Source organism: Mastomys coucha, unplaced genomic scaffold (genome assembly GCF_008632895.1).
Source record: "Mastomys coucha isolate ucsf_1 unplaced genomic scaffold, UCSF_Mcou_1 pScaffold5, whole genome shotgun sequence".
Lineage (NCBI taxonomy): Eukaryota > Metazoa > Chordata > Mammalia > Rodentia > Muridae > Mastomys > Mastomys coucha.
This window is the reverse complement of record NW_022196911.1, coordinates 24917069-24944006: the sequence shown is the minus strand read 5'-3', so window position 1 is coordinate 24944006 and position 26938 is coordinate 24917069. Positions and strand designations below refer to the sequence as shown.

At 50.9% G+C, this 26938-nt stretch overlaps 2 protein-coding genes across 13 annotated transcripts in view; one reads left to right on the top strand and one right to left on the bottom strand.

Annotated features, from left to right (window-relative positions):
• Telo2 (telomere maintenance 2) overlaps nucleotides 1-14067 on the top strand; it is a 16716-nt gene extending 2649 nt beyond the window's left edge. For 4 of the 7 annotated variants that reach the window (XM_031352137.1, XM_031352138.1, XM_031352139.1 and 1 more), the window contains exons 3-21: nucleotides 442-719; nucleotides 2707-2775; nucleotides 3022-3169; nucleotides 3531-3633; nucleotides 6449-6517; nucleotides 6713-6854; nucleotides 6934-7070; nucleotides 7797-7879; nucleotides 8024-8137; nucleotides 8451-8539; nucleotides 8716-8807; nucleotides 8965-9081; nucleotides 9201-9272; nucleotides 10089-10280; nucleotides 11104-11195; nucleotides 11735-11834; nucleotides 12184-12248; nucleotides 12463-12578; nucleotides 13491-14067. In XM_031352137.1, the coding sequence (XP_031207997.1) occupies nucleotides 442-719; nucleotides 2707-2775; nucleotides 3022-3169; nucleotides 3531-3633; nucleotides 6449-6517; nucleotides 6713-6854; nucleotides 6934-7070; nucleotides 7797-7879; nucleotides 8024-8137; nucleotides 8451-8539; nucleotides 8716-8807; nucleotides 8965-9081; nucleotides 9201-9272; nucleotides 10089-10280; nucleotides 11104-11195; nucleotides 11735-11834; nucleotides 12184-12248; nucleotides 12463-12578; nucleotides 13491-13597 (2185 nt within the window). In that variant the 3' untranslated portion in view covers nucleotides 13598-14067. Of the gene's footprint in view, nucleotides 1-441; nucleotides 720-2706; nucleotides 2776-3021; nucleotides 3170-3530; nucleotides 3634-6448; nucleotides 6518-6712; nucleotides 6855-6933; nucleotides 7071-7796; nucleotides 7880-8023; nucleotides 8138-8450; nucleotides 8540-8715; nucleotides 8808-8964; nucleotides 9082-9200; nucleotides 9273-10088; nucleotides 10281-11001; nucleotides 11613-11734; nucleotides 11835-12183; nucleotides 12249-12462; nucleotides 12579-13490 lie in introns of those variants that run through there. The other 3 variants (XR_004113264.1, XR_004113265.1, XM_031352142.1) reach the window with 3 other exon arrangements.
• A 92-nt stretch (nucleotides 14068-14159) lies between these two features.
• Nucleotides 14160-26938, bottom strand: part of Ift140 (intraflagellar transport 140) — an 83079-nt gene continuing 70300 nt past the window's right edge. For all 6 annotated transcript variants that reach the window (XM_031352121.1, XM_031352120.1, XM_031352124.1 and 3 more), the window contains 12 exons: nucleotides 26111-26288; nucleotides 25048-25238; nucleotides 24502-24597; nucleotides 24194-24326; nucleotides 23647-23790; nucleotides 22430-22558; nucleotides 22129-22311; nucleotides 21169-21375; nucleotides 20707-20919; nucleotides 20458-20624; nucleotides 18651-18792; nucleotides 14160-14916 (listed from right to left, as the gene is read on the bottom strand). In XM_031352121.1, the coding sequence (XP_031207981.1) occupies nucleotides 14710-14916; nucleotides 18651-18792; nucleotides 20458-20624; nucleotides 20707-20919; nucleotides 21169-21375; nucleotides 22129-22311; nucleotides 22430-22558; nucleotides 23647-23790; nucleotides 24194-24326; nucleotides 24502-24597; nucleotides 25048-25238; nucleotides 26111-26288 (1990 nt within the window). In that variant the 3' untranslated portion in view covers nucleotides 14160-14709. The remainder of the gene's footprint in view (nucleotides 14917-18650; nucleotides 18793-20457; nucleotides 20625-20706; nucleotides 20920-21168; nucleotides 21376-22128; nucleotides 22312-22429; nucleotides 22559-23646; nucleotides 23791-24193; nucleotides 24327-24501; nucleotides 24598-25047; nucleotides 25239-26110; nucleotides 26289-26938) is intronic.

Here is a 26938-nt window from a genome sequence, read left to right as displayed (position 1 = left end):
CTATATAGCCCCGACTGTCCCTATAACTCACTGAATAGACTTCTAAGTCATGGAATCCCTCCTGCTTCTGCCTCTTGCATGCTGGGATTCAGCTATGTGCCACTGTGCTTGTCTCACCTGGCATTGTTGTTGTGAGATAGGGTTTCTCTATGTGGGCCTTACTGTCCTGGAACTTGGTCTGTAGAGCAGGCTGGCCTCGAACTCAAGATCCACTTGCCTCTGCTTTCTGAGTGCTGGGCATGTGCCGCCACTGCCCAACTCACCTGGATTTTTTAATGTGATTTTTGGGAATCAAGCTTACATTCATGCTTGCAGGGCTTATTTTACCAACGGAGCCATCTCCTTAGCTCTGGGACTGATTCTTTATGGCCAGAAGGGAACATTAGGTGGGGGTGCGTGGGGGAGTTAAGGGCTCTGCCTAATACACTTGCTATGCTTTAGCCCTAGCTTCCGTCTGATGAAGATGGCTCGGGTGCTGGAGACATTTCTGAGCGTGGGCAGAGTGGCTGCTCTAATGGAGGAGCAGTGTCAGCCGCAGACAAAGCCCAGCTTCCCCCTGTTCCAGGAGACGCTGCTCAGCAAGGTCGTGGGCTTACCTGATCTCCTGGGCAACCGTCTCCAGTGGGACAACCTGACCCAGTTCTTCCCCCAGAACTACTTCCCTCTGCTTGGCCAGGAGGTTGTGCAGGCACTAAAGGCAGTTGTGAACTTTCTCCAAGGTGAGCACCCTGCCTCAACACCTCTGTTGGCCTTTATCTGTTCCCTTCTCTTCTCAAAGCCTGAGGGCCCTTAAGAGTCAGGAATGTGGTGTCAGGCAGGTTAGAGGCTGGCCTGTTTCAGACCCTCTCGTATCATCTGACATCATCTCATCCCTCGTTTGGGTTTTGATCTTGGGTAGTTGGCCCCGACCCTAGGCTCCTTTGTTCTTTGCTGGGTGTTAGACAGAGTCACCAGATTTAGGCCTGCGCTTCCTGCCCAGTCACTGCTATTTCTTTTTTCTTTTTCTTTTTTAAAAGATTTATTTATTTTATGTATATGAGTACACTCTAGCTCTACAGATGGTTGTGAGCCTTCATGTGGTTGCTGGGAATTGAATTTAGGACCTCTGCTTGATCCGGTTGGCCCCACTCTGCCCCACTCGGCTCCACTCGCTCTGGCCCAAAGATTTATTTATTATTATAAATAAGTACACTGTGGCTGTCGTCAGACACACCAGAAGAGGGCGCCACATCTCATTACGGATGGTTTGAGCCACCATGTGGTTGCTGGGATTTGAACTCAGGACCTTTGGAAGAGCAGTCGGTGCTCTTAACCATTGAGCCATCTCTCCAGCCCCGTCACTTGTATTTCTAAGAAGCTGTCCTTGTGTGCTGAGGTCCACCTCCGTGCTTAGGTGAGCCTGCTCATCTGTGTGTCTTTGGTGGTGGTTTTGAGTGCTGACTGTTCTTGGCTCTGAGAGCGGATGCTTTTTACATGTGTGTCCGGCACTGTGGGAACTGCTGTCACTCACAGATCTCTAGAGACCACCCTGTAGGTGTCCAAGGTTAGCTCTGCCTTCTCTGGAACATTACAATTGTTTCTCCCTTGTTACATATCCCAAGAGTGGGAATTGGGGAAGGGCTATGGTGATTTCTGGGTTGTCAGATACAGGCCAGTGAGATTGATGAGCCTGTGCCTCTTCCTGAAGTGTCCCCGCCTTCCTTCTTGTGCCTGTCACATGCACACTCTGGTCTGAGCCATACCCCAGCCTAATGGGAGCCACTCTGGCTGCCTTCTGTCTGTCTGCTCCTAGCTAAGTTTTCAGTTCGGCTTGCTTCCGTGGACTCAGCCCAGCACCCCGAGGGCTCCTATGTCCTTTACCAGTGTGACCTCAGAAGCAGCGGGTTCTCTGGAGTTTTGGCATGGCCCCACCCTGGCCGAAGCCTCTGTCTTCCCTAGAGTCTAACAGCAACTACTTTTTGGTCTGTTTTGCTTTGCTTCACTCCATTCTTAGTGGCACTTGGAGTCTGTCCTTGAAGCCTCTTGAATTCCCATCCTTCGGTCATGGTGTGTATGGCTCCATGTCTGTTTTCTGAAAGGCACCATCATCTCAGCTCTACTGGTGGGAGGCTGCCACCCCACCTGCTCTTTGTTCTTGACCTTCTCATGGCTCCTTCTTTACCAAGGAGGGGAACCTTGTGGGCAGTGAGTGACTGCTGTGGTAGTTATAGCCTGCCCAGTTCTGTGTCCGTAGTCAGCTCCTAGGCCAGGACCCATCTGGCACCTACATCTGATGTAGGTAGGATCGTTGTCATCTTTGAGATGATGTGTGATGATGTTGTTTTGTTTTGATTTAATTTGTTTTTGAGATGGGATTTCTCTGGGTAGCCCTCTTTGTCCTAGAACTCATTCTGTAGACCAGGCTGGCGATGAACTCAGAGATCCACCTGCTTCTGTCGACTGAGCTCTGGGACTTATGGGGTGTGCCACCAGTGCTGCTCAGCTTGTGTGTGTTGTGTGTTTTAAAGCACATTATTACTGGATTTTTCAAGTTAAAAACAGCTCTGTCTAGATTTTCCCTCATGTTAGATTGAAATGCATATCTGTTCCAAGGAGTTTCTGCAGCTGTCTTGGCCACTAAGCATAAAGTTGCCATGCGTGGTCAGATGTCCTCAGCGTTTTTTCCTGCCCACCTATTTTGCAGTCTTGTCTTGCTTTCTGTTCCAGGTGGCTTAGACTGCTCTGTCTCCTTCGTATCTCGAGTTCTCGGGAAGGTCTGCATCCAGGGCCGAAAGAGTGAGTAGTTCCTGACACCTTCCCACCCTTAGAGGAGGGTGAGAATCACTGTACATCTCGTATGGTGACATGTAAGTTGACATTTGTCATCAGAGGGATTCCCTCACTTGGGTGTGACCCTGGTCTGTTGTTGTTGTCTCTGAGCTTGCCCATGTCTGTGAACCTGTGGTGCTGTGGGCACTAGGTGCCCCATTGGCCCCTTGCTGAGGGTGGCTCCTGAAGCCCAGTGCCTCTGTGTCCCCTCAGGAGAGATCCTGAGTGTGCTGGTACCCCAGCTGACAGTGCTCACCCAGGATAGCTGTCTGTGGCAGGGGGTATGCTGGCGCCTGATGGAGCAAGTGCCTGACCGGGCAGTGGAGGCCGTGCTGACAGGACTTGTAGAGGCCACTCCCAGGTAAGCAGCGGGGTTGCAGGGTAGACTCCAGCATTGCTGCTGTTCCCTCTGCCACTCTCCTGGGTGCCACATTAGAGCCCATGCTTAGCATTGCCTTTTCAGGCTGGCTGTTAAGTCCTCCCCACCTCCTGCCCCCACCTTGTTGGGTTTTTCCTCTCAGCTCTGATGTGGGGGATCAGGCTTCCCATGGATGTTCACATTCATTCTGGGAAGAGGAAAGATTAAGGACCAACTCGGGTTGTAGAAGGGCTAGCCTAGACAGACTGAGCAGGTGACAGGGTTCAGGGCACCATACCGTTTGTTTTTCCTTGTCTTTTAAGGCTGACTTTTGATTCGGGTCCCTTCTGTCCCTGCCTCACAGGCCTGAAGTCCTGTCACGACTACTAGGGAATCTGGTGGTGAAGAATAAGAAAGCGCAGTTTGTGATGACCCGCAAGCTTCTGTTCCTGCAGTACCAGCACACAGTGAGAATGCTGGATAGGGTGGGGTCTGCACACTTTCCAAGTCACAGGAAGAACTGTTATTAAAAATGGGGAAAGGAAGCCAGGCAGTGGTGGTGCACACCTTTAATCCCAGCACTTGGGAGGCAGAGGCAGGCAGATTTCTGAGTTCGATGCCAGCCTCGTTGAGTTCCAGGACAGCCAGGGCTAAACAGAGCCCTGCCTCAAAAAGGGGGTGGGGTGGGGAGAGGGGAAGGGGCCTAGCTTGGTGGCACATGCCTTTAATCTCTTGGTGTTGACACCAAGAGGCAGCAGGACAGGAGTATGGCTTGGAGGAGGAGGCCTGGCTCTGAGAGGATTTGAGAGGGTGGGCCAGAGGCCCTTGAGACCTGAAATACCAGAGAGCTAGCTGGCTGGCTGTCCAGATTGGCCTGAGCTGGTATTGGGTTCCCCTGGTGGCTAGAGAGCAAGAAGATAGTAGATAAGGCCAGGCTGTTGAGTGGATGAATGGAGAATCTGAGGAGAGATGGACCAAGATGATGTGAGGAGACTAGGTGAAACTGAAGTAACTCCTACCTACTGCATGCAGGAACATGGGGGCAGGAGCCCTGGAGAGTCCTCCCAGTAACCTGAGGAGCTGGCAGCTGGTGCACCTGCAGTTTGCAGGTAGAGGGATGGAGTCACTTTAATAATGTGACCATCCTTCAAGAGGGCAGGTGGGCAATGAAGAGCTGTACATGAAGGCAGAGATGAGCCCCACAGACCCCTGATGAACGAGCAGCCAAGCTGCCTATTCTTGAGTCTAACACTCTGTTGGAAGCTGTCATAAGCCTGTCAGTGGGATGATGCCACAAACCAAGAACTTCAAATGCCAGAATAAACTTCATGCAGTCATTCCTGGATGACAAGGCTGTGGAGACAGATAGTTGTGAAAGATGGCATCTTCTGGGGTTAGGGAGATAGCTTAGTTCACATAGTTCTTAACATACAACCAAGGGGACTGAGTTTAAGCCCAACCCCCCCCCAGAATCTGCATAAAAAGTTGGGCATGGTGATACATACCTGTCATCCCAGGGCTGGAGAGGCAGAGACAGACGGATGCCTAGTGCTCACTGGCCAGCCAACTCAGCTAAACTGGTGAGTTCCAGGTCCCATGAAGACACTGGAAATCCAAGCCAGGAATGGTGGTACATACTTTTAATCCCAGCACTCGGGAGGCAGAAGCAGGTGGATCTCTATAAGTTCAAGGACAGCCTGGCCGACAGAGCAAGTTCCAGGGCAGCCAGGGCTACACAGAGAAACCCTGTCTTGAAAAACCAAGGTTGGAGGGACACCATGGCCAAGGCAATGTTATAAAAGTCAGTGTTTCATGTGGGCTTATGGTTTCAGAGGGATAATTAGAGTCTCTAATGGCAGAGCTAAAACATGGGTGCAGCAACAGCTGAGAGCTTGTATCTTGATCTGAAAGTAGGAGGCAGAGAGAGGGAGAGGGATACTGAGAATGGGGTTTTTTAGAGACCTCAAAGCCTGTCCCTTAGCAAAACATTTCTTTCAAAAAGGCTACATGCTTCTCAGTTATACCAACTGGGGACCAAATTTTTTTTTTTTTTTTTTTTTTTGAGAAAGGGTTTCTCTGTGTAGCCTTGGCTGTCCTGGAACTCTGTAGACCAGGCTGGCCTCGAACTCAGAAATCTACCTGCCTCTGCCTCTCAAGTGCTGGGACTAAAGGTGTATGCCACCACCGCCCGGCCTGGGGACCAAATATTAAGATAGATGAGCTTATTGGGGCCATCCCCATTCACCGGTGAGCTTGGGATGCAGAGGCAAGTGGATCTCCAAGTTCCAGGTCAGCCCGGCTTACATAGCAAGTTGCAGGACAGCCAGGGCTACATAAGAGAGAGAACTTGTCTCAAGGAGGAGTTGAATAGCTCCCAAGGTTGTGACGCCTAGGGTTGACCTCTAGTTTCCACATACATGTATGCACGCTCATGTGCATGTGACTGCACACATGAACAACCTACATACTTTTTCATACATATACTTCCACAGTGTGTACACACGTGCACATACACATACAAAGAGAATAGCTAACAGTTTACCATACACTGTTAGATCAAGAAGCTTAAGCCAGGAAATGTATGGTCAGCTGGGGATCTGCCATGGCAGTGTCCCATGTGAGAGCAGGAGGGGTGACAGGGAGATTCGCCACCTCAGTCATGGAATAAGAAAGGTAAAGGAAGCACGAATGAGTCAAGGATAGACACAATGGCTCACAGTGGCTCGTGCCTCTTAATCTAACAGGAAAGCGGTGGAGGCAGAATTGCCATGTTTGATGCCCCCATGGCCGACATAGTGAGACCCCGTCTTAAAAAAAAATTGCAAAAAGGAGATGTGGCTCAATGGTTAAGAGTAGTGACTCTTCCTGTGGAGAACCCTGGCTTAGTTTCTAGTATCCACGTAGGAAAGCTTACAAACGCTTGCTCCACAGGATTGCATACACTTTTCTGGACTCTGCAGCACCTGCATACACTTCACACACACACACACACACACACACACACACACACACACACACACACACACGATAAGACTCTAGGTTCTGAAGCCTTACCAAAGGATGGTGTACAACTCCAGAGAGTTGTAGTGGGGAGCACAGCATGCTGATAGGCATCTGGGCTGAGAAACCCCAATACCAAAGGTGTCTTGGAACTGGCGGTGCTGAGGTGGAGTGGGAGCTGCTCTCTGGTTTGTGGTAGCCTGGGCCTTGGCAGCTCCATTCTATCCCATTCCTCTTGGGAGCAGTCTCTGCTTGGTAGACAGGACCCTACTTTTGTTGTAGACACCCATGGTGCGGAGCCTGCTGGGGTACTTGGCTCTAGACAGTCAGCGGCGGCCACTCCTCACACAGGTAAGCACCTGTCGTCCCTCTAAGCCTGTGGTACTGGGGAGAAGGGCAGTCGAGGGACTGTCTTCTGATGGGGAGGGCAGGGTCCAGCTTCACATACATGCGAGCCCTCTGAGACAGCTGTAGGCTCTGGCCCGAGACTTGTTTGGCTGTGGCGTAGCTGTTGCCTGAGCAGGCTGAGGCTCTACCGTTTGCCAGGTGCTTAAGGAGCTGCTAGAGACCTGGGGCAGCAGCAGTGCTGTCCGACATGCACCCCTGGAGCAGCAGTGTTACATCAGCAAGGCCATCCTTGTCTGCCTGGCACACCTCGGGGAGCCAGAGCTGCAGGACATCCGGGATGGTAAGCAGGCTGTGGCGTGGGCACACCCTACCCCTAACACTTTGAGGAGCCCTTCAGGATTCATGTCTGGTGCTTTAAGAATTGCTGGCCAGCATGATGGCAGGTGTGAAATGCCGCCTGGACAGCAGCCTGCCCCCTGTGCGTCGCTTGGGCATGATTGTGGCCGAGGTCATCAGCTCCAGGATCCACCCTGAGGGGCCTCCCCTGAAATTCCAAGTGAGCAGGCTGTCTACTCTATGTCCTCTTGGTGACAGGGCCCTGGGGTACCCTGGCTGACACAGTAGCACATCTAGGACCTCACCTTTCTGGGATCTAGGATTGAGGAGTATCCTATGCGGGGCATGTGAGGGCCAAGGCTTCATGCATGGGGCAGTTCTAACTGACTCTAGCTCTTAGTGGGTGGGAGTAGGAGTGGGTTTGTGTGTGGTCAGGGCCAAATGTGTGAGAATGTGGTGTGTTCCTGGCTTGGTTAGATAGGAGAGAAGGAGCCATTGCCTTGGGGTTGGTCTGCTGGACCTGGGTGCACTGAGTCCAGGAAATAGTAGCGCTACTCTGGGCTGGCAGTGTGTGTGGGGCATGTCAGCCTCCACTGCCCACGAATTGGCATGGGCACTGCCAGGTTGGATAGTACAGGCCTTGACTGTGTTGAACCCTGCATGGCTTCACTGCAAGCCTGTAGACATGGCCTCTGCTGAGTTCTGTCCTTGGGTGTGTGAGCACCCAGGGTCTCAGTCCTGAAGGAGGGTGTGGCTTTTAGGCTCAGCACATCTACACCATGCTTAGCTTGAGGTGGGCATTCAGAAGTTGCTTCAGATAAAGTGGTTGGCAAGGCTGTGAAATGAGATCGGGTGGCATGAGAGGAGGGTTGGCTTGGGCTGTCTGACAGTGAGGAGGTGGCATCGGAAGCCTGTGGCATCACTGACTCCAGTGTATCTGCAACAGTACGAAGATGACGACGAGATGAGCCGTGAGTTGCTGGCCTTGGCTGCCCTGGGGCCTGCGGGTGACTGCTCCTCGGAGGCATGGTGAGGGCCTCTCCATTCCCAGCCCCCATCCAGAGTCCTTCCAACAAAAGCTAGGGGGTCTTGTCTGGGCAGATACTAGAAGCCTTTCTGGGAAATGGGTGCTCAAAGCTATCCTGGGTGACCCTGCTGTTGCTTGTCTGTTAGGGGCCCATCCCCAGCTCCTGTGGCCACAGAGCCTCCTGTAGAGACATCAGAAAAGATGGTGGAGAGCGATGTCCCCCCAGCTCAGCTGCGGGGCTCTGACTCAGAGCTGGACAGGTAGGATTGGGCTCCTTGGTCTTTGTGGATCCAAAGATGGGCTGAGGGTGGCTTCCTCACATGTGAACAATGTATGGGGGTGAGTTGACCACGGGCAGGAAGGTGCTGGTCCCAGTCCTCCTTACCTTCCTGACAGTCTGAAGCAGGAGCCTGGGCTGTATACCATGGCTTCCTTTCCATGTGGCCATCTCCTGCAGCTGGCAGGTTCCTGGGAGGGGATTTAGTATCCTCAGGCCTTACCCTCGAGGAAACAAAGATAATCCTAAGCGCTGCCTGGGATGGACAGATCCAGTGTCTGTCTGTCTTACCACAGTGATGATGAGTTCATCCCCTATGACATGTCAGGGGACAAAGAGCTGAAGAGCAGCAAGGAGCCCCTGTATATCCGGGACTGTGTGGAAGGTGGGTTTTACCGACGTCAGGTCATTGTGTTTACCCCCAATAGCTTGTTTTGAGGGCTACCTGGGCTTGGCTCCACTTCACCTTGTCTTAGAGCTACTGCCAGGCCTCATTTTGACACTCTGGGCATAGTGGAGTCAGTGCTGAGACTTACTGAGGCTTGTCTGGGTTCTGTGCAGCTTTGACTACATCTGAGGATATGGAACGCTGGGAGGCATCCCTAAAGGTGCTTGAGGGCCTGGTTTATAGGAGCCCTGCGGCCACTCGGGAGGTGAGCAGTAAGAGGATGTGTCAGGGCATGTGGGGAGGTTGGGAACTTGTGGGGTGGCAGTTCTCCTTGTGGCCTTTGTCCTAGATCTGAGAGGTGGCACTGTATTGCTGGCTGGGCACATGGGGCTGAAGGTATCCTGGCTTCTGTCCCTGTGCAGGTGAGTGTGGAGCTGGCCAAGGTGCTACTGCACCTGGAAGAGAAGACCTGTGTAGCAGAGTTTGAGCAGCTGCGCCAGAGCGCTCTGGTGGCAGTTACCGTCACAGACCCGGAGCAGGTACGTCCCAGCATGGTGACCCCAGCCAGACCAGGAGCATCAGAAACCCTGGTGGCCCCATTCTGGGCCCTGATTGGGCCCCTGGGTAGTCTTAGCACCGTGGCTTCTTCATCTCCCAGGTTGCCAAATATCTGACCTCACAGTTCTATGGCCTGAACTACAGCCTCCGGCAGCGCATGGACATCCTGGACGTAAGTGGCCCAGAACCCTGTCCCTGTCAGGCCCAGGCTGCACTAAGTTGGGAGGTTGACCTGTATGGACTGTAGCCAAAGACGACCCCCGTGCTTTCTTGGAACATCAGACCACTGACTACAGGCTCACCAGTACGGGGCTGAAAGCTAGTGGCAGAGTATTGTCTCATTTGTGTGGCTTTAAAATGGGTTTTATTTATTTACTAGTGTGTGTGTGACCTTCCAAGTCATCTTGTTGGCTCTGTTTGTGTGGTTTGTGTTCATATGCATATGCTTGTGTGTCTGTGAGTGTGCACATGCTGTGTGCAGTGCTGTGGAAGCCAGAAGAGAGTGCTGGATTCCTTGGAGTTAGAATTACAGATAGTTGAGAGCCACCCAACACTGGTGGTGCGAACTGAACTCCAGTCCTCTACAAGGACATTGGGTATCCTTAACCACTAAATCTTAACCAGTGCTGATGTGTATTTTAGATAACACTTGTATTGGTATACTTTTATACAGCATGGAATTTATCATTATAGGATAAACCAGATTATATTCTTCCCATGGCTGAGTATCATCCAGGCTGCAGAGCTTTGTGGATACCTGGCTACTAACCCACTTTTTGAGACACATACTGAGTCTCTTTTTCAACATTTTGGTTATTATTTTATGTATATGAATGTTTTATCTGCATGTATGTTAGTGTACTATGTGTGTGAGCTGTCTGTGGAAAACAGCAAAGGTGTGGGAACCTGAGTCCTCCGCCAGGGCAGTGAGTGCTCTGAACCTCTCGGCCATTCTCCAGTCCCTGTTCATGGAATCTTTTCTCTCTAGGTCCTTGTTCTGGCTGCCCAGGCCCTGTCTCGGCCAAGGAGCCTCCAGAGACTTTCCAGGCACAGTTCCCCTGTTTCTGGCACCTTGTGTTCACCAGCACTAGCTAGTTCTCAGCCTGGCAATGCCGTGGCTCCTGACTGGCAGGTGGTTGTGGAGGAGCGGATCAGAAGCAAGACCCGGAGGTTCTCCAAGGTAACAGGACTCTGTTCATGTCCTATGTGGTCATGACCTCCAACCATAAGGCCATTTCAACTACTTCACGACTGTAATTTTGCTAGTGGTATAAGTTGTAATGCAAACATCTGATCTGCAACCCAAAAGGGCTTGTGACCCATAGGTTGGGATCTGCTGCAGCAGCTCTAGGTGTTGGCTAACTGAAGGGAACTCAATCATGGGCAGAGTCAGCTCTGGTATTGGTGCTCCTTCCAGTAAGAGTTTATGTACAAACTGAATTGTGTCAGATCAATGTGATTTTAAAGCATGGGAATGGGCTGGAGAGTTGGCTCAGCGGGTAAGAGCACTGCCTGCTCTTCTAGAGGTTCTGAGTTCAATTCCCAGCAACCACATGGTGGCTCACAACTATCTGTAATGGGATCTGATGTCCTGTTCTGGAATGTCGGAAGACAGTTAAAGTGTACTCATATATTCATAAAATAAATAAATCTTAAAAAAAAAGTTTAAAAACAAAACAAAACATAGAAGTGAAGATTCGGATCTCGGACTGCCATGTCAGAAGCCAAAAAAAATTACCCTGGGACTGTGGTGTCTGGAGATACTTTTGAGTGCAGCTTGGGGCTGGAGGCCAGGCTATTTAGTTTGCCACAATGCACAGGTCATCCATGGTCAGGACTAGCTAGCTCTGCATGGTTGACGTCAGACCACAGTAGTCTGAGACTAAGTGTCCTTTCCACAGGTCCCTGACCCAGGGAGACCAGGGCAAGCCTGAGTGAGGGTCTACACAGCTGCACTAGATGGTGGTAGCACTGCACCTTGACTAGCGCTGTGTGTTTGACAGGGCTGTCCTCGGAGGGAGCTGGCAGGCGTCCCCAATGAATTCAACTGTGTGGCTGGTTATTTCTTCTTCCCCCTTCTTCAGCACTTTGACAGGTGAGGTTTCTGGAACGTTAGACACACTCCTGTGAATAATAGTTTTGTGACACAGTAGGGTATAAGTGTGGGCTTGAATTATTTTATAAGCTTGAGTTGAATGGTGGGGAATATTCTGGAAGGTCCCTTTATTGTTGAGTCTTATGGTGAAGGCATAGTCGTTATTGTGTTCTTTGATCTTGGATTTATGAAGATGCTGTCAATGCTGCTGGCCTGCTGCTCACCCATTGCCTACCTCCTCTCATCTCTGCAGCTGAGTCTTGTCCCATGCTCAGCCTGTGACATTTCGGTGACAACAAAGGGTGTGATCTTGACTCAGGGCCTGGCTTGTACCTGGCAGCACATGGCATGCTGAGGCATTTGGAAATGCCTTCCCCTTGTGGCTTGTCCTTTGCCATACTGACCCAGGGTATGAAGGTGGGAGGAACACTATGTGAGCCTCCAAGGGTTTGGGTTTCTGTTGTAGTGCTCATTCTGGGCTCTTCTTGGCCAACCATTAGGTGTTGGGGCTGCCCCACTCACTCAGCTTTATGTTGTAGGCCTCTGGTGACCTTTGACCTTTTAGGAGACGATCAGTTGGTACTTGGAAGACTGACCCACACCTTAGCATCCCTGATGTACCTGGCTGTTAACACCACAGTGAGTTGGGAATGGGAATTGAAAGCCCTGCAACATAGTTCCTCAGCAGTGCAGTTGTAGGAATGATCTCCAGTGCTCACAGGACGGGACCTGAGCTCCACGGGGCTTGACCATCGCCCACCTGTGAGCAGTACAGGATGGTCAAGATCATAACATGAGCACTGGTCCCTCAGAATACATCTTCCCCTGCCTTTGGCCCCCTACGGGCAGTCTGTGCAAAGCTCCATGAGGCATACATGCATCCCCACTCAGAGGCGAGCCCTGACGCAGTGGGATCCTGCCTCTGGTACAAGTGTTGGAGATCAACATAGCAACCCCCCTCTCCAGTTGTTCCTGTGCTGACTTCTAGGTGGCTGTGTCTATGGGTAAGGCCCTGCTGGAGTTTGTATGGGCCCTTCGCTTCCACGTTGACATGTGAGTGGCCCACGGGGCTAAGGGCAGCATAGAGTCTCCTAGGCAGCATGCCTGACATTTCCTAACAAGTAGTCAGTCATGCCTGAGGAGGCTCCGACAGGGCTGGAATGAGCTTTGTTGCAGTTGGCCTTTTGGACTCAGTACATGTGGGAGGCTAGTTGGGGCTCCATTCACAAAGCCATGCCTCACCTTTCCCCACCCTCTTGATTGGTAGTTACGTGCGCCGGGGCTTGCTGTCTGCGGTGTCCTCTGTCCTCCTCAGTGTACCTCCAGAGCGGCTGCTGGGGGACCTGCCAGATGAGCTACTGGAAGCCAGATCCTGGTTGGCAGGTTAGTGGTTGGAGTAGATGGGGCTAGGCCAGCCAGTCTGAGTGGGTCTGTCCTGTGTTAGCTCTGAGAAGTGTGACGACATGAATATGGGGAGCCAGGGGACAATCGTTACCCTGTTTCTTTGGGGATTACTACCTGGATCTCAATAGACAACTGAGAAGGCTCCCAAATACAAAGCCAGACACAATAGTACACGCCTTTAATCCCAGCACTTGACAGAGACAGGCGGAGGTCTGTGAGTTCAGGGATGGCTTGGTCTACACAGTGAGTATGAGGCCAGCCAGGCCTACATACTGAGACTTGTTTAAAATCAAGTCCAGACAGATTACGTGGAGGTAGTGAATTCTGGAAACTTCCATCTAGAACCACTCTGGAGTATTTGGTACCCTTTGTGTTTCACCTCTGCATATTCTCTTAAAAGTCAGTTGCAGACTCTTGGCCCCACAACTGTCCTGGGATCCAGTGGGAAGGATATATCTAGATCCCCAGCTCCTGATAGGCTTTGTGATTGACCCTGAGACAGGGTCAAACTGGCTTCCCCAGGACTCCTGGGCAGGCCTGGGCCTCTGTGTCTTCTACTGCTTTCTTCTTTTTGGTGGTTAGTCACAGAAGGTCCCATCCATTCTTCTCCAAGTTCCTTGCGCTGTCAGCCATCTTGAGCAAGGCCAGGTTCTTCTCAGGGTCGTGTGTTAGATCCCCCAGGTTGTACTCTCTGACTGGTTTTATCCAGGTCAGTGCTTGGGCTGCTGAACTATGCACCTGACCTGTCTGATCCCTCCAGTGGAGCTAGATCTCTGTGGTGGGACCTCAGAGAGAAGCCTTGCAGTGGCTCTGTGAGGAACAGTGTGGAGGAGCAAACATGGACTAACTGGCTCTGCCCTGTCACTCACACGTCCTCTTTCTCCTTGGCAGATGTGGCTGAGAAGGATGTGGACGAGGACTGTAGGGAGCTGGCAGTAAGGGCTCTGCTGCTTCTGGAGAGACTCAAAGACAAGCTCCTGTCCAGGTCCTCTCCATAGCCCTGAGGCATCTCCATAGGGGCCCAAATGGAGCCTGGGCCATCAGCACTGGAAGAAGGAAAGACGTCTGAGGAGCAGAGTCCACACGCCTGGACTTTATGTGAGAGCCAGGTCTGGAGGGCCTGGATGGTCCCTGTGTGCTTGAAGTAGACTCCTATCAATCTGACTCCTGCTGTTACTTAGACCTTGGCCAGGCTAAGTGGTCAGCTAAAAATACTGGGATGTCTGTGCACTGGGACACAACAGCCTTTGACAGAATTGGGGGTGGGAGTGTGGGGCCCAAGATGTGCCTCCTGAGAGCAGAACTTTGGGCTCTACGACCAGGGCCTCAAGAGTAAAGACAAGAGACAGCTACTCAGTCTTTACTATACTTGGATGGGGATGCTAGCACAGCAGACCACGGGTAGCTTGCTGGCTCCCCAAGGGCTTTGCAACACTGTGTTCCCGTGAGAATAAACAGGCTGCAGACACACACAGGCTGCTTTTGTGGTTCTCACTGGCAAGGACAGTAGCTCCTACCCAGGTCCTCATGAGAGAAGTACAGCCATTTGAGAGAACTAACTCTGAGAAAATGGACTTTATTTGGAGTCATAGGGATGTGAACAGCCATGGATGGTGCCTGGTATCCCAGTCCCTATTGATGACAAAGGCACAGTTCTTAGGGCTCAGGCCTGCCCCAGGTGCTCCTTGCTGTGGTCTCAGGGGCACTGGGATCTGCTGGGGACTATCAAGTAGCCAACTCCAGGCACAGTTAACAGTAATGAGTCCCCAGCCACCAAGTGCAGCTCATGTCACAAAGTTTTCTAAAAGTTTTTGAGTCTGTTGTTGGGAGAAAAGAAATTACCTCCTTTAAAAGGAAATAAACCACACCCCATGGGAGCTGCCCAGTGCCCAGGGCAGGAGTGCAGAAGGAGCACTTCCACCTGCAGGCTTCCTTCTAAGAGCAGAACTGTGGACTCCTGGGGCCACGGTGGCTGGACCCCATGGCCCACTGCTCTGCTTACAGTGCAGAATTTAAAAACAATAGGAACAAACAAACAAACAAACAGCTGCCTTTCTAATGACCAACATCAGGCTGCAGGACGCCGGCCGGTTTTGGGCACCTGGGCTCGTCAGGGGTCATTGTCCACCTCTTCTATCACCTCCTCGTACACCTCCTTATGGTCCTCTATGCTGTTGTGGCGGACCCGCTCAGGCATGATGCGAGATGGAGGGAGGCCCAGGCCCTGGTGCACAGTGTCCACAGTGCGCTGGTCCACATAGTATGACATGTTGGCCGAAGGAAGTCTTTTCCTCATCTCCTCAAGATACTTATAGGCCTAGAGCAGAAGGAACAGTGGGCACAAGATACTTAAAGGCCTAGAGCAGAAGGGACAGTGGGCACAAGATACTTAAGGGCCTAGAGCAGAACGGATAGTGGGTACTTGAAGCCCAACAGATGTGACCACCAGTTACTTCTGTAGTTCACATGAAAAAAGGGCGGGCACTATGCCATTCCTTCATGTAATAGGGTTCCCTAAACATCAGCTCCCTGCCCACCTTCAGGGCCAAGGCAGTGATTCTTTGCTCCAGGTAAGAGACCAGCCTTCACTTGGAGTCACTGGTCTGCAGGTCTTGAGTATCTGTAAGGGACTCCTGTGTGGGAGGCTGTCACATGTTCCAGGTTCTGAGTGGCAGCCCTACACTGAACAACACGAACAGAGTCCTTAAGGGAGGGTCCTTGTAGCCAAGACACAAAAATCTGGTTTGAGTGCTAGAGCTGCTTTCTCTCTGGAGTATGCTTACCATGGATGCCCCTGGACACGTGGCAAAGGAGGAGTGGATCTCTTCTGGGGCATGCGCTTGGCTGAACTGAGGGCAGGCTGCCAGTGGCTTCCTTCCTTCTTCATTCATCTCTCAGATGTGACATCCCGACTGCAGTTTCTCTTCCCTCTCCTTCCTTAGTCTTTCCCCCTATCCCTCCCCTCTCCCCCAGACCCACTCCCTCTGCCTTCCCTCAGAAAAGAGCAGGCCTCCCAGAGACATCAACCAAATATGGCATCATAAGCTACAATAAGACCAGGCAGATACCATCATCACAGCTCAATGAGGCAACCCAGCAGGAGGAACAGGGTCCCAGGCAACAGAGTCAGGGACAGCCCCGGCTCCCAATGTTAGGATTCCCACAAGAGCACCAAGCCACTCAGACATAACATGTATGCAGGATCTGACCTAGGTCCTCAGATTCTTGTTTCTTTTGGTCAAGTATCTAGTTTAACCTGGCTCACTTGGTCTGTAGTTATGTTGTCTCCTGCTTCAGTAGTCCCTGATCTTGGGCCTGCAGACTGTGGAACCATCAGTGGGTTTCCTTGGGATTTCTTTGGCTTAGAGAATGGGCTGGTCTGGACAGACCCAGCTTCCTGTGGAGCAGCATACTTAGACCTCTCTATATCTGCAAGGCGCATTGCGTGCAATGGGGAGGGAAAGGACTTACATGGTTTTTAGGGCTTATCCCTAGAAGTGCATAGCAATTCAAGATAAGAACAAAATTCCTAGAAGCTTAAAAAAAATTAAAGAGACTACAAATGCATATTATTTCTAGCTGCTTCTATTTTGTTGTTGTTTTGTTTTGTTTTTGAGATAGGATTTCTCTGTGTAGCCCTGGCTGTCCTGGAATTCACTCTGTAGACCAGGCTGGCCTTGAATGCAGAAATCTGCCTGCCTCTGCCTCCCAAGTGCTGGGATTAAAGGCGTGTGCTTTTTTTTTTTTTTAAAGAGGGTTTAACTGTGTGGCCCTGGCTGCCTTGGAACTCTATAAGTACACTAGGCTGGCCTTGGACTTGTAGTAGTCTCCCTGCCTCAGCCTCCTGAGTGCCAAGACTATAGACCTATGCTACCATAACTGGCTAGATCTCAGTATGATAAAACTCTTAGAATTATGTTATTGGATAGATATAATAGGAAGATGACTATAAGGGTATAAAAAAGGAAACAATGCTATATTGTGCTGCTTGGCTGGTTCTGACATCAAACCATAACCCCCAGGGCTGGGAGCCAAATGAACGAGACCAAAGGGATGGAAAATGCTGCCCTAGGTACAGGCATCAGAAGTTGCCTACCTGCTAGTGGACATGGGACACAAGGTCAAAGGACAAGCCTTGGACTCAGCCAAGGATGGCAGAAGCTCAAAAGAAGGCTAGAAGTCAGCAGCAGCAGTGTTAGAGGGAAAAGGAACACTGAGGAAAGGTAAAAAGTAGACGGGGCTAGAAGGGTCTGGGTCTTGACACATTGGGGCCAGTCTAGAAAATGCTAAGTCAGACTCAGGTATCAAATGACCAAGTTTGAGGTGAGAAGTTTGCGTGGGCTCAACATCAGAGTAGTATTTAAGAGAAGGAAAGACAGCAGAGCTGTAAAAGGAAGCAGATTTTGGCTACAACTCCAAGAGATGTAAGCAGATGGAATTCTGGAAAGAAAGAAAGAAAGAAAGAAAGAAAGAAAGAAAGGAAGGAAGGAAGGAAGGAAGGAAGGAAGGAAGGAAGGAAGGAAGGAAGGAAGGAAGGAAGGAAGGAAGAAAGAAAGAAAGAAAGAAAGAAAAAAAGAAAGAAAGAAAGGACGGAATAGGAACAAATAGTGTCCAATACAGGAAATACATTTAGAAAATGAAAAGTCAAATCCAAGTAGGATGATGGAAACATCTGGAACACTTTACAAAGTGGATAACAAATCTATGAGATGCTCAGCATCAGCCACAGTGAGACAGGACTTGTCTACAACATCAGCCTCTGTGAACAGGTCAACCCACAGTGAGACAGGACTCGTCTACAACATCAGCCACTGTGAACAGGTCAACCCACAATGAGACAGGACTCGTTTAAATCATCAGCCACTGAACAGGTCAACCCACAGTGAGACAGGACTCGTCTAAATCATCAGCCACTGAACAGGTCAACCCACAGTGAGACAGGACTCGTCTAAATCATCAGCCACTGAACAGGTCAACCCACAATGAGACAGGACTCATCTTGAACATCAGACAGTCACAGAATGGCTAGTGAAAGATGGTCATCTAAATGCTGTCAGATAGTCACTTATACATAGGACGTCATTATTATTTGTTAATAAAATGAAAGCTGGTTGGGGATGCAGCTCAGTGGGTAGAGTAGGATGCCTGGCATGAATAAAGCACTGTGGTCAGTCTCCAGTGCTGCACACACAGCATGGTAGCCACACCTATAATTTCAGCACTAGGCGAGTAGAGGAAGGAGGACAAGTTGCACGGTTCAAGGCCAGCCTGGACTACACAAGACCCTATCTTAACAGCAACAACAAAGCCCAGTTAAAAACCACGGGGCTGGTAGACACTCTCAAGGATGAACAAAGCAAATGTGCTGGTTCATTTTTTGTCAGCTTGACACAGCTAGGGGCATCTTGGAAGAGAACCTCTCAAGGAAATACCCCCATTACATTAATTTGTAAGCAAGTCTGTGGGGCATCTTTTAAAATTTATTTTCAAAGATTTGTATGTATTTTGCCTGCTTTTATGTATGTATATCGTGTGTGTGCCTCATACCTGGGAAAGGCAGATGAAGATGTCAGATCCCCTGGAGCCGGGGTTACATATGGATGGTGATCAGCCACCATATGGGTTGTGGGAACTGAATGGAGTCCACTGCAAAAACAACTAGTGTGCAACCCACTGATTTACCTCTCTCTCTCTTCAGCCCTGAATTTCCTTGATTAATAATGATTGAGATAGGAGGGCTCAGCACACTGGATGGTAGTGCCTCCCCTGGGAAGGTGGTCCTGGGTGGTCTAAGAGAGCAAGCTAATATGCAGTGTTTGTGGCACCTGATTGCCCAGGTTCCTGCCCTCACTTCCCCTCAATGATGGACAGTAACCAAGGAATTGTAAGGTGAAATAAACCCTTTATGTCCTAAGTTGCTTTTGGTCATGGTGTTTATCAAAGCAATAAAAAGCAAACTGGGACAGTTAGCTTGTTACCTCAAAAGGAAATAGTAAGTCTTTCAACTACCAGGTCTGTGCTCTGGAGCACCAGAAAGTGAGCAAGCCTTACCATCTGGTATTCCTCCATCTGTACATGGTGTTCCACCAGGAAGCCATAGACGTCCCCAACACGGATGGTGCTGTCCAGGTCTGGCTCTTCTAGGAGCAGCTCGCACTGCCTGATGGACTCTTTGGGGTCCTCTGTGTATGTCCTAACAAGATGGCAGACAAGGCCTGAGCCTGACCCACAACACTTACTGCATGCCAGAAGCTGGTGTGGGTACCTCTCCTACAGGAGTGGCTTTATGGAATGGCCAGATGACGTGTGTGAAGAGGGTTTCCATCAATTATGTTAATTCCTTAATCTGTTCAATTATAAATCCATTTACTTAACATACACTCAGGATCTTCAGTGTTGGGTCCCGTGTTTTGACACCAAGATCTGTTTAGAAAGGGCATATGGGAGGGAGGCACATGGAGAAAGGTGTGCCATCTTGAATGTGGCAGTTAGGAAGAACCTTCCTGTCAGAGGTGTGCCTGTGCCTGGACATGGAGGTCTGTGGACAACTGCATAGAATGGTGACTGGCAAGTGCTGGGCAGAGCGCAGGGTGAGTGACTTGGAGCTGTAAGGCCCCTGGCTTCTACTTCTAGAGAATCCACCATGTGGACTCAGGTGATCCTAGAAGGCACCTGGCCCTCTCTCCAACCCCTGACTCTTCTGGGGCTCCTCACACCTCTTTCCTATGTTCACTTGCTCTGGCTTGGGGCTGATGACCACTTCCTGCTAGTGTTCCTCCCCTGCTTCCTGCATCTCAGGCTGGGCAGACCATCAATGCAGTCTTGACTCCACCTGGCCCCATGAATGGTGCCTTTCCAAGAAGAGCCCACTGTGTACATTTTTAAATGCTTTTGAAACTCCTGACAGATTTCTCAGATAGAAAAATACTTTTCTGGGCAGAAGCTGAGCTCAAAGATGTTTACTCACATCATAGTGACCACACAGGGGCTCTCTGGAAAGCTGAATTATCTGACAAGAACCCAGAGTATCAGGACAAATGTATATTCTTGGCCACTAAGTGAAAAGGGAAACAATGTGCCACTCCTCCACACGTGACAAGAAGAGTGAGTGCTGTGACCCCAGAGTCCCTGCTCCAGTCTCCTGCACAGTGAGTGCCTCTCGCTTGGGAAAGCCCTGCTTGGCCCTTGTAGCGAGGCCAAGACTCATATATGTGAGTGCTTTGTCTCATTGGTAGGACTGTTTGGGGAAGGGTTAGGAGATGTGGCCTGGTTGAAGGATGTGTAGTGGGCCCTGCCAGTGGGCCCTGAGGTTTTGAAAGCCCACGCCAGGCACAGTCTCTCTCTTCCTACAACTTGAGGATAAGATACAAACTCTCAGCCTGCTCCAGCACCATGCCTATCTGCTACGTTCTGGGCCTTGATGATCATGGACTAACTGAAACTTTAAGCAAACCCCAGTTAAATTCTTTTATAAGTTGCCTTGGTCATGTTGTCTCCTCACAGCCACAGAAAAATAACTAAGACAGCCCTGAGCAGGTCTAAGGCTCCCCTTAGACATATCTATGAACTGGAGCTCATTCCTCCTGACTCAATCTTCTTTTTACTTTCCCTGGTCTAATCCTCCCAAGATGGTATTGAGCCAAAACAGGTTCTAGTGAATACTATCCAGCTGTTCAAGAATTACCTGAGGGATATCTGTGGCAAACACAGCTGGGTCTGGCCTCTTAAAGCCAGCCTGAACTCCTCTGCAGGGGAGTGGAGAATCTTGAGATATAAACAGAGGGCCTGGAGGACATGAGAAGGCGCCCCAAGGCTAGCTTGCCATCACCCCGCTGACCTGTTCCTTCAGGGGACATACCTTCGGGCCTGGATGAACCTCTTCACTAGTGTCATCTTGCTCTGTAGCTGGGCTAGCTTGGTCTCCTGGTCCAGGGGGCTCTTGGCCTTGGCTTTGGACAGGCACTTATAGGCCTCAGTCAGTGCTCCATGAGCCTTGTCATAGTTCTGGTATTCGTCAATCTCCACCTGGACCAAAGAGACCCATGAGGACCCACAAGGCTCTGCTGGGGCCCTGAAATCCTGCTAGAACCCTGAAGCAGGTCTATACCTGGGCACAGGCATCATAGAAGCCAGCCAGAAGGTCCAAGGCCCGCCCTTTGGTGTAGAAGCTGATGATATTCTTCATGATCTCTGGCTCCTTCCGCCAGTCCAGGGACTGTAGGTAATTGGCAGCCATGATGTAGATTTCCTTCTGTCTTGAGACACCCGCAAAGAACACAATTTTCTCTGTGTCTCCAGATTTGAGCAGTGCTCTCATGGCCTAGGCAGAGAGAGGGCCAGGGCTCCGTTGAGAAGGTGAGCTTTTGAAAACTCCACAACAGTGCAGTTCCAGGTTGCTAATGGAACCCAACGTTGTCCGTCTAGGTCCACTAAGCAGCAGTTCCCGGTTCTTCAACATCCTAGCTAGGAAGGCCGCTCCCTGCCCAGGCTGCCCAGAAGCACACACACACGCAGCAGCAGGGCACATGCTCAGATGCCCAGCTGAGATGTCCTGGCCAGACACACTCACCTTCAGCTTGTTCCCAGCCTGCGTGTACTTCTTGGTGGCCAGGTGGTAGTTGCCCTGGCGCATACAACAGTTCGCAATCTGCTCTAGCAGCTCACGCCGTGACTCCTCAGACAGGTCCTTCGAGTCCTTGGACACTGTCATCTTCTCTGCCATCTCTTCAGTGATGGTCATGTTCTGCTCTAGGCACAGCTGCAGAGCCTCATGGTACTGCAAGAGCGCCAGAGAAACCAAGGCAGGCTGGGACTAAGCTGCTGAGAGGACCCGGATTTTCCTTCAGAGGAAGCTGGGCCCTGTCTCCATGCTGGCTACTGTCCAGGCTTGAGTCAGACATAAAAGGACCAAGCTAAGGGACAGACTCAGATGTGTAACTTTTCCTCATGCTATTAACAATCCAGATCTCGGAAGAATAATCTATTTGCTGTGGGGGAAAAACTCTACAATGTATATGTTTTCATTTAAAAAACATGTACCTCAGAGTCAGGTGCATGCCTGTAGTCCTAGTACTTGGGAGGGTGAGTTAGAGCCAGCTTGAGCAACATGGTGAGTTCAAGGCCATGTCTCTAGGTTTTAGAGAGACACTTTCTCAAAACCAAAGCAGTAACCAACACCCATCCCCACCTAGCTTTAGCGACTCTATCTCAAAAACCAAACAAGCCCCCAAACATGGGACATATCTATTGTGTGAAGTTCACACAATACACATGTGCCCCAGCGCCCCCCTCCACATACACACGCATGTGTGTGCGCATACACACACACCTTACTGCCCAGTTAGAACTGAAGGGGGGGTGGGTGGGTGGTAAGGCTGTCCTTGTGGCAGCAGTGTTGATGTACTATGCTGGGTGAACTGGTAGGATCCCCTTGACTTCCAGTCCACCTTGCAGCCATAGTTTTCTTGAGACTTTCTAAGCAAAGAGAGATACAGAACTATTCCCATCCAAAGCCCCCAGCACCCTGTACCTTCTTGGCAGCCAGTAGAAGCTCCACAGCCTTTTCAAACTGTTTGTGCTCAATGCAGAAGTCGGAGCAGCGGGCCAGGAGAGCAGGGTCTGACTTCTCATCCAGATCCTCTGCTATGAGCTGCAGTGCTGCGAACTGCTGGGTGGTGAAGGCCAGCTCCAGGGCCTTGGAAAAGTGTCCAGCCTGTGGGCAATGGGAGGAACTTAGCTGCTGCGTGCGGTCCCCAGCCAGGCTTCCTGGAGCTTCACCAGTGTAGATGTCTCTAGTCTCTACAGGTCCCCAATGGAGGCCAAGCACTCACCTTGTGGTACAGCATGACAGCCCTGTCCATCTGCTCGCCCTTCTCCTCATAATACCGGGCTGCCTCAATCATGTCCTCTGGAGAGCTCAGCAGGGCCAAGTTCATGAGCTGGTCATCTAAGCCATTCTCCTGCAGGGAGGAAGGTGTGCTTCTGTGGCAGTTCTAGCTGGCATACACAAACCCATTTAGGTTTGTGAATGTGTGTTGGTCTGTGCCAGCTGAGTTTTTAAGAAGCACCAAGCCTTATTAGGTCAGTCTGTGTACCAGAGTGTTTAGATAATTCTTTGTTCTATTTTACAGAGTATTATAACCAATACTCGAGGGGAGGGATAACTCCAGAAACAAGACCTGGAGCAGGTGTTCACAAAAATATCCAACAGCTTTTTACGAGTCTCTGTTTGCAAGGCTGTGATCTATGTGTGCCTTACTACTTACTGGCTTAGGAGCCCTGGATATGGATGACAGCATCAGAGGAAGCAGTAGAAGGTGTGGGCAAGAGGAGCCAGAAGTGACCATAGAAACCATCAGTGGGTGTCAGGGTTCACAGTGTAGGCCTCTCGACCTCTGTGTTTGAAGCACTCTTTTTTTTTTTTTTTTTTTTTTTTTTTGAGACAGGGTTTCTCTGTGTAGCCCTGGCTGTCCTGGAACTCACTCTGTAGACCAGGCTGGCCTCAAACTCAGAAATCTGCCTGTCTCTGCCTCCCAAGTGCTGGGATTAAAGGCATGCGCCACCACTGCCTGGCTGAAGCACTCTTAATAACACTGAAACCAGCAACAGTGTAGGGAGAGGAGGAAGCTCTGCGTAAATGTGTGTCATTGACACTGGACATGGCCCATGACAAGGAACCCAATGGCCCAGACACATAGAAATGGCAAAGCCTTTCCCTGGTCTGTATAATGTTGATGGTGTGCACAGAAAATGTTGGTTGCAGTTTCCTGGTATTCACAGCTCGAGACTGCTCCCCTACAGAGACTTCTTACCAAGTCTGGCTAACCCCTCCTCCTCCTCCTTTATATAATAAACACACTGAGTTTCTGGGTGGCTAGTGGATGTTCACAGATAGAATGAGCACAGCTCACCCAGTCCAAGCTTTCCTATATGTGTGTCTGACATTTCCTCACCTTGCTGTTGCCCCACTCAAGTTTCCAGGGCCAATCGATGCAGGGTGCGGCAAAACTGAGCATCATCTGCCTGGTGCCCAGGTGGAACCACATACCTTGCACAGGCGGATGGCGTTGTTGAAAGCCTGTGCCCGCGTGTAGAAGTGCACTGCCTGTTTTACCTCATCCTGGCTCTCGTACTGCCGGGCTAGGTGGTAGGATGCAGCCCAGTCTCCAGTCTCGTTGGCTATTTCAGCAGCCTAGAGAGACCCAGAGCACCCAGCAGCCTTATTCCACCCAAACATCCACTCCCACAGGATGCACTGTGATAAGATATTTTCAAAAATATCTTATCGTTATGTGTATGTGTTTGAACATATGCATGCAGTGCCTGTGGAGGCCAGAAGAAGCCACACACCCCTTCCCCACAGCCAGAGTTAGTAGGTAGGTAGGAGTTGTCCCACAGAGGTGCTGGGAACTCAACTAAACTGCCTCTCCACCCCCTAAGTTTTCTTTTTTTAAATTAAAATTGCACGCGCGCGCGCGCGCACACACACACACACACACACACACACACACACACACACACACACACACACACGGAGTCCAACTGAGGGCCTCAGGCACACCAGGCAAGTGCTCCATTTCCCTGCCTGCTCTTACCTTCTGAATGTTGCCCTGGAAGCAGTGAATTCGGACTAGGGAGAAGTAGTCCTGTGCCAGCTCGTAGTAGCGCAGGGCAGTGTCCATCTCTGCCTGGCTCTCAAGGTACTGGGCCCACCATCTCCACAGGGTCCTGTGTAATAACCGTGGAGCTCAGGGTCTCAGTCCCACTGGAACTGACGCCCTGCACCACCACGGCATGAAACTGGAAGGGACAGATGTGGAGTCTCCTGGATCAGGCAGACATTCTCCACTCTGACATGGAAGCATGCACAAATGGGAGGTGCTGTCCCAGCGGGGACACTTACTTGTCCTTCATTCTATTGATGTAGAGCTCCAGTGACTGCAGGTCTTCTGAGAGCATCCGAGGTACCTCAAAACGGTGGGTGTCTGACTTTTCATAACTATAGAAGGAGAAATTGTTCTATTTTGCTTCATGATCAAGGGCTCCATCATAGAGTACAGGCAGCTGGCTTCGAGCACTACACCTGGCCTGCAGCCCCGGGGTCCATGCACTGTTGTACATTTTGTGATATGTGGACCAGACTGTTAGCTGTACCTCAGAGCTGATCATTAAAATTCCAGATCACAGCTCACCCCAGCCTTGGAATGGGTTTTCTGTGGCTGTATCCCTGTGGCCTCAGGGGTTCCCCAAGCCTGGTATGTACACACAGGGCCAAACATTCCCTCCCACCACCGCAGAACCAGGCTCCTGGATAGCTCCTATCGAAGGTCACATGGGCCGTCCTGAGGCAGATCTTCTTTTTAGAACTGCCAGGGCCATCTAACATCACCTGAGGGCAGATAAGGGGACAGCCACAGCTAGGCTCCATCCCTGCCCATGTTCCACTCACTAGCTGAGGGCCAGGCCGCAGTCAGCGCTGGCCTCCAGGTGCTTGGCGTAGTTGTAGTAGGTGGTGCGCAGGTGGACGCGGTCATGGAGCTCCGCCACCTCCACAGCTTTCTGCCACTGGTCCGACGCCTGGTAGAACTTGTTCAGGAGATCATAGCGTTTGCACTTCTTATACAGCTGTTCAGCCTCCTCCTGGGGGCAAAGAGAGATCACTTATCGGTCGCAGTGCTGATGGGTTAGAAATGTCATTCTAGGAGAAAGGGCGATGGTCACAGGGCTGTCAGAGTGTAACTCTACTGCAAAGTTCATGTCCCAACGAGCTCAGGACAAAGAAGCACACCTTGAGAACACACACTTGAGATACACATGGACACCATGCAGAGAGCTGCACAGTCAAGAAAGGCAGCGCATACCCAAGTGACACTCCAGTCACCTGTTAGAGTGAGACTTGTACACCGCCAAGGGAATGTCTGAACTTGCTACAGACCAGCTGGCCTCTGGTGGGGTCCTACAGAACTCCTGTGCTCCCCTACAAATAAGGACATCCTCTGCGGGTGCTCCTGCTATGCAGCATAAGCGTGGGTGGAATACCTGCCTCTCACAACTCTCCCTGCTTGCAGGTCTGTTCTTGTACCTGCAGGTACACTAAATCAAGGCTGCAGCCTCTGACTGGGGAGCGTGTCACTATCTTTCCTCTGGGAAAGCAAGTGTGTGGTGAGCTGGAAACGAAGGAGGGAGGGGTGGCCCAGCTGAGACCAGAGGCTTAGGTTATTCTGAGGGACTTCTGTTTGTAGCTAGACACCTGACAGGAATAACCCATCTCCCTTCTGCAGGCCCAAAGCCCCAGAGAACCAGTAGCCAGGCTGCCTAGTCACTTGGCAGCCCTTCACCCCCCATCTCCTTGGCCCTTTGTTTCTAGGCTCTAGCTGAGGAGGGTCTATGCTTAGCAATCTCTGCCCTTTGTACTGCAGGTTCAGTTTGGCATTGTGGCAAACCTTCCTCTCTGTCCCCTGGCGATGTCTGTCTGTTTGTCTGTCTGTCTGTCTGACACTGGGACTACTCACCAGCATGCCCAGCTGTATGGCCAGCATGGCCACTCTGGCTTCCAGTTCAGGCTCCTGCTCAGCTTCCCGCAGTGCTCGGGCCCCACGGGCATGGCCCATGTTCCCTAGGCACACCTTGGCAACATCCAGCCTTTGAGTCTTCACACACATACGTGCCATGTTCTCCCATACGGTCTCACTGTAGACAGAGGACAGGAGGCTCTGTCAGAACTTTGGGTGCCCAGCAGCTGACAGTGCCTTACATGGTACTATATACAGCCTGCATAGTAAGACTGAAGACTAGGCACCACATGCCTAGTGCTCAGAAATACGGAGGGAAAGAGGAGTGTCCTGAGTGCCCTCTGGCGTATCTTACACGTGTCCTTCATTTTGAAGGCCTCTGGGGAGGGTCAAGGGAACATACAGTCTTCTGTAACTACCCCTGTGTTACTTTTTCTGCTCAGCGACAATGGCTTTCCTAATTGTGAGCACATACTGGGTCAGCTCAAAGACAGAACCAAGGGCTCTTTGTGGGGCTCTCCTAAAGTGTTCCCAGTCTTGAGGATCCTACAGGAAGTAGGGGCCATGGCAGCCTTCCATCACTCCATCACTTCTCCTAGAGAGTCCCAAGTTGGTGTTTAGGAAGGTGGCAGGGGAGGGGGAGGAGCCCACAACCCTAACTCAATCCAGGGGCCTGGAGCAGGGCCAGCCCCTGATATGTGGCTAGACAATGGACCCTTCCTTGTCCCTCATTTTGAGATAGTCCACTGTGAGCCTGGATCTTCTTGGAGAGTCCCTGCCTCAGACATTGAAGCTCAAGACAAATGTTGAATAGAGAGGTGAAAAAGG